Source organism: Vanessa cardui, chromosome 3, assembly GCF_905220365.1.
Source record: "Vanessa cardui chromosome 3, ilVanCard2.1, whole genome shotgun sequence".
Taxonomy (NCBI): domain Eukaryota; kingdom Metazoa; phylum Arthropoda; class Insecta; order Lepidoptera; family Nymphalidae; genus Vanessa; species Vanessa cardui.
Window position 1 is genome coordinate 283,046 of NC_061125.1, and position 6,283 is coordinate 289,328.

The 6,283-nt window shown below is 36.3% G+C and overlaps 1 protein-coding gene across 1 annotated transcript; it reads left to right on the plus strand.

Moving 5' to 3' along the window:
* The first annotated feature begins 31 nt into the window (after positions 1 to 31).
* Positions 32 to 3,278, plus strand: LOC124543784 (zinc finger C4H2 domain-containing protein). Its single transcript, XM_047122090.1, has 5 exons — positions 32 to 210; positions 601 to 772; positions 1,722 to 1,900; positions 1,978 to 2,118; positions 2,379 to 3,278. Exons 1-5 carry the CDS (start codon positions 152 to 154, stop codon positions 2,503 to 2,505), a joined length of 678 nt encoding a protein of 225 aa, XP_046978046.1. The 5' UTR covers positions 32 to 151; the 3' UTR covers positions 2,506 to 3,278.
* Positions 3,279 to 6,283: the final 3,005 nt, after the last annotated feature.

The window sequence follows — 6,283 nt, forward strand, 5'->3', positions numbered from 1 at the left end:
ATTTATAATCTGTAAACACTGTTCTCTGATTGTCTCAATAATCTGTTCTGCTGACTGCTATTTCAAGTGTGTGTTTTCAGTGTATAACGTTTTGTGTTTTTCATTTAATTTTCTCAGTGAAGAAAATTTTATACTTTTATGCGCCCAGAAAATGACCGCAGAGAACGAAAGGGAAATATATCACAAATTAGAAGCCATGAAAGAGATCAGGTGAGTTTAACTTCCTACTGAATATGATAGAATGCCTTTTGCACCTGTAGACACGATCAATAAACACTTGACACCCCTGTGTTTTCTTTTAATTCGCGGCTTAAATAACCAAATGTTATTTATTACTGGTAATTTTAAGTTAATATCTTATAATAAAAAATAAAAATAGAAAGCCATAAAATATAATAAATTTTCATAGGATGTTTGGGGCAGAATTTATCAGCAAAACATTCGATACAGTTTTATTGAGTTTTATTGGAAATATTAAATATTATATATGAATTGCAGTACCTCTATAGATGTTTCATTTGTATGTAACAATTCAATTAAATCTTATTATCCGGTATTGAAAATTGATTAATTATTAATAATAATATTTTGACATTACAGAAATAAGACAATTACTTTAGAGCGCTTAAAGCGGAGCATTTTAAATGAGGTGCGTAGTGGTGACCAGGAGGGGCGTTGTCTTGCTCAATACAAAAGAGAAATGGAGTTGCTGCAACAGGAGAAAATGAGCCACGTTGAAGAACTGAGGCAAATACATGCTGATATCAATGCTGTGAGTACCTTCCAGTTTAATTTTGACCATGTTTCGAATCAAATACTGATCACATATAGCTTCCTGCGCACACATTCTTGTAAGCTTAAGCTCCCCATTTCTGTATAAGCTATTACAATATACACATTGAAGGTAAGCATTAAATCACAGCAATATTAGTGTAGTATAACTGTAAAGCGAATGTACCGGTTAAAATAAGATGCTGTACAAAAATAGCACAGTAGTGTAAACACCAGATGTGGTTTGGTGATGTTTGTTTTGTTAGCTCGGAGAACAATTGTAACTCCTCGCATTGTTTATATTATCTGGGAGTCTCATCTCGCTGAGTGCAAACTACTCTAATATTTATCAATAAGTTTTAATATTGTTCTTGTGTTATTATTGCGCTTATTTAACAACATATATAGTAATATATATGTGTTTAAGTGACATCTGAATGATTTTAATGATTTGATGTATTGCTATAGTTATAATGGAATTGTATTGTTTAATCTGGGAATGTAATATGATCTCATAGTAAGCAAAAAATGAATCCAAGATGAACTTGTAAAATAATGAGTTTTATGGAGTAATATGAAAGATGAATTGAATAACTTAGACTTAGAATATAACTACAAAATTTTTGTGGATAAACAAGAACTTATTACCAATAACAACCACTAAAACCAATGCCAGCATCTGAAATCAGTCTCAGGGCCACTCTGCTGCACCTGTCTGCGTCTATCAACCTTTATGCAATGTAATAATTGATGAACTGACCTCATAGTTCATCTATCTATCTGGCTCACCTTTAAATTAATACTCACAATTCACAAAGTCACAAGTGAGAGATAATAAAATTATAAGATAATAATAAAACATAAAACTTTCAGTACTCAAGATGCACGGTAGGGATAAGGAATTGCGCCTTCTGAAATTCCACACGGATTGTATAAATGTTACTTTTCAGATGGAAACGGTCATAAAGCAGACAGAGGAGAGCATGTCTCGCAAGCTGTCCAACGCCTCCCGCCTGCACGAGGACTACCGGCCGCTGAAGACCGAGGTGGACCTGCTCCGGCGGCAGTGCCTCGGCCTGGACCGGCTGCCCGACCTGCACGAGGAGGAGGGCAGCCCCATCACGCCCGAGTGAGTCGCGCCGCCCCCCCCCTCCCACCGCGCACACCGCCCCGCGCCCCGCCCCCACTAACGGCGTGTGCTTGCAGCCGCTTCCCGCCGGCGGCGCCGCGCGCGGGCCCGGCGGGCGCGGCGGGCGCGTTCCTGGCGCCGGCGCCGCGCAAGCCGCCGCCGCCGCCGCCCGCGTTCAGGTCTGCTCTCGAACGAGATTTCCTTACCGTCTCGCTGAGGTTCGATCGTGTTTCTTATGTTGCGCCCACCATCCCCCCCCCCCGGATCCCGACCCCGAGTCCGCTCGCTACGTTTATTTTGTTTTTAATTTTTATTATTATTTTGAGTTTGAATTGACGTCAAACGATTTTGAAATTTTTATGAAGTAACTAAATTGTAAATGTCGATATGATATAATGAGTGACACGTGTTACGAGACGCGTCACTGGCTCTGTGCGCCCGCACGCCGAGCGGAGCCAAGGTGTATTGCCACTTGCAGGCAGCAGCCGCCGCCCATGAAGTCGTGCCTGTCGTGCCACCAGCAGATCCACCGCAACGCGCCCATCTGCCCGCTCTGCAAGGCCAAGAGTCGCTCGCGGAACCCCAAGAAGCCCAAGAAGAAATAGTACCCCCCCACCCCCCCGCCGGCGCTCCGCCCACGACCCACCGCGTGTTACTGCCGCCCGCTGTCGGGAGCAGGCCCGCTATCGTTTCGTCAGCTCACCCGTAGGCCGTGACCAGGGCTTTTGATACACCTTAATTTATTCTATAATTTTCTACATATAAATATACGCGACGATCGAAATGTTTAAATACATATAATAATGGATGTTGTCACGTTGAGTGATTGTACCTTAAGCTTAATGTTAGTAGATGGATCTTGATGGTTGTAAATAATAGTATTACGTATTTATAGGTCGGTGTTTCGTAGCGTGTAAGAGCGGGCTAGTGCCGAGGAGTTAGGACAGATTGTGCCAAATCGAGCTGTAAATATTGATTCAGGACGGAATGTTTATTGAAAACTTAGGGCTGTTCGCAAGAGGAAGCAAATGTTAAATGTGCCAACTAATTAACTACGAATCTTTTCGAAGTGATTACGAGAAAAATAATATTAGTAGTAATACAAGCACACTCGATGGACAAATATGATATATAAAAAAAAAAAACAGAAATAAATTTATTATTTGTGGGGATGATTTTTTAATCGATTAAACTTGTCCGGTGTTTAATGATCGTCCCATGATGTACTTCTGGAAGAACTGGAACAAGTTGTGGATGTGATGAAGTCTGACTGCCGGTCTTTGCAGTCTGACACAATAGTCGAGTTCTCTGTAAATAGCCGCACACTGTCACTGTGAATATCATTTGTTTTTACAATATACAATTTTCGTGTCAATGACTGGTTTATTATATTTGTAGTGTGTAGTTTTAGTCCCGAGATAACTATAATGAACTTAACTCAATTAATCAGTACTTAATTTATTATACATGTATATTCTATTTTATTTTTATTAGGACAACCAACAGTAGATACAATATCACATGAAAAATAAATAACATTTCAAAATTATCAAAGTAAAAGTTCTACTATTTACAGGTAGTCTCAACGTGCATATTATTGAAAATATAAATTAAACATTATTTAAACTAAAATTATATAATAGAAAATAAAAATATGTATTAAAATATACGACTAAAATTAAATTTGAAAAAAAAAGAACTATAGTAACATTAAGGTTCTTAAAAAACCTAATTTTAAAATTTTTATAATATAACGTACTAGCGGCCCCTATCGGCGTCTAACGGGTTGACATATTTTTTTTTAATATTTTTCCTTTTATTTCTGTTTTTATTTTCCTTTTTTCCGACATGTTTAACAATTGTCTTTCTATTTCAACTTATTTACACAAAAACCTTAAATACCTATTTGCCTAAACTTTCCTTATAAATCCTTCTGTCTATAAGTGATTATTACTGCACTCAACAGTTATGGAGTTTATCGCGAACAGACAGACGCAGCCGGGGTCTTTGATTCATAATCTGTAGTGATCATTTAAAAGTGATACTTATACAAACAAAACAAAATGTACTATAATATGCAAATAATAAGAAGAAGCTTTAACCAGTGATAAGGTATTCTACAAACAGCAATACTTTGTATTGTTGTGTTCCGGTTTGAAAGGTGAGTGAGCCAGTGTAACTACGGGCATAAGGGACATAAAGGATTAGGCACAAGATTGATGATGATGTAAGGAGTAGTTAATAGCTGGTAATAGCTGATATGAGTACGTCGTTATGAAGTAAATTGATATCTATTTATTTAATCCACGCCATATACTTAACACATTGATCTTTATTATTTATTAAAGTACTACTGACCCGCCCAGCTCGCACATATGCACGGGGTGCAATAGTGATAGTAAATATACAACAGAATGTCTCAAAACGTTCACAGCTTTTTGTCATTAGACGGCATAAACCGCTATGACCCTGCATTTTATACTCGTAATATCTTAAATATTAATTTAAATTACATGCTTTAGAGAACCAAACATATTATTACTCGTAAAAAGTAATACATAAAAAATGGTTATCATGGGTTATCCCTAAGAGATAGACATATCGGATTTTTTAAGGTGTCCGTAGTAGTTAGTACATTATGATCTATCTCGTAGGGATCAGTCAGCGCTGGCAATTAAAGCGCACAAAAAGTGTTTATTTACTTACGACATAACTTTAGAAACCTCTAAAACTATAAGCATTTCTCTACTTTATTATGCATGTATTACATATAAAACTTTCTCTAGAACCACTTTATTAAAAATCTATAGTGGAATTTCAAAGATCTAAGCAGACAGAGGGACAGAGACAGCGGAAAGCGACTTTGTTTTAAGCTGTAAAATGGTACGTTGGCGATAAAGATAATAGTATCTCCTATAGCGCCAGTGTGTTGTCTGTATCATAAAAAATCTATATAACATATTATTATGACCCGTATGTTTCCCGTCATATCCGGTATGTTTTGAGGGATCTCGAATGAATCACCAAAATAGTAGGTTATGCGAAATCAAATAAATTTACCAAATCTTTGTGATATGATTATAATATTAAAATCGGAATTGCGTACTAAAAACTGCCATTTTACTTAAATTGTAAATAAATAGGGCATACTTAACGTTTTCCTGTAAGTATGTGTTAGTACCTAACCGATACTTATCTCTACGCTTATCGACGTAAGTATAACGAGGTGTAAGAATTCTTAAAAATATGTAACATAAATACTCCATAGGCTGCGTCCGCTCCGAAATTAATCAGTCTTAATGTGAAAGCTACCTCTAAAACATTACAGTGATAAGCATTATCTACTTGTATCTACGTACTAAATGTTTGTCGGATCTAGGTCAAACGAGCGCGTCACGTGATTGACCTCCGGGTCACGGGCTGCGACGCAAACTGTTATCGCACACACTGTAATAACACATACGCGTCTAGTCTCTTTCTGCATACCTACATCACATAAATAAAAGAGAACAAAAACCAACTATATACCTTAATTATTTACTTTACGATGAAACAAGAAAATATTTCATTATTTAGTTAAAACAATGTTTAAAAATTAGCAAGTTGATTTAAAGTAAATAATGTCTTATTTAACTTTATAATTATGAACAACAAAATAATTAGTCATCGTATGAGTTGAACAATCGTATTTATTGTGTCGCAGTTCAAACTGCTTACAAAGTAAATATAAAAGTAGGTGACAAAGGTCAGTAGCCCCACAACCAGCATCGCTTGCTAGAGAATACTTATTAAAATTTATTTATTTAAATTATTTAACCCAATTATAAAAAGAAAGATTTTCTCAATTCAGTTGTATTTTTAGTTTGTTACAGTTTAATATTTTTGTTTATGCGGATTAGGTGGATGAAATGGGACCGATAGTAGGTCTATCGGTCCCATTTCAATTTGAATGAATTTACTGGTTGAATGCTTTTTATGGTCTCGATTTTATTTTCTACGCACCTTTTTAAGTTGTTTTTTTTTTTTTAAATATCCCGGCTATATTAGTAGGAAAAACAATGTTGTGGTCATTAAATAATAATTATTACGCAAGTGAAATACAAGTAAGTAACATGATTTGCACAAAGTATTTCCTACTGATTAAAGGCTCGATCAATGTGATTTGATTTGGTCCAGTCAACAATGCGTCGTGTTTTGCATTACAGCGCTGCCGTTAATGATGATCTTCAGGTTTGTTTGATGCTTCTGAATCTGATGACGAAATTAGACCTAAAATTGAGAAAATCCATAAGGGTCTGACTTTTCGGTCAGCACACCAAAATGGGTTGTACCTACTTATAAAATATGTATGTATGTATGTATCTGTAATATAGAAATTTGTAA

Excerpts from the sequence above, each read along its gene's own strand:
- LOC124543784 (XM_047122090.1), top strand. The coding sequence starts at position 152 with ATGACCGCAGAGAACGAAAGGGAAATATATCACAAATTAGAAGCCATG. Across the intron at positions 211-600 it reads GAAGCCATGAAAGAGATCAG|AAATAAGACAATTACTTTAG; the intron begins GTGAGTTTAACT and ends TTGACATTACAG. Across the intron at positions 773-1,721 it reads TACATGCTGATATCAATGCT|ATGGAAACGGTCATAAAGCA; the intron begins GTGAGTACCTTC and ends GTTACTTTTCAG.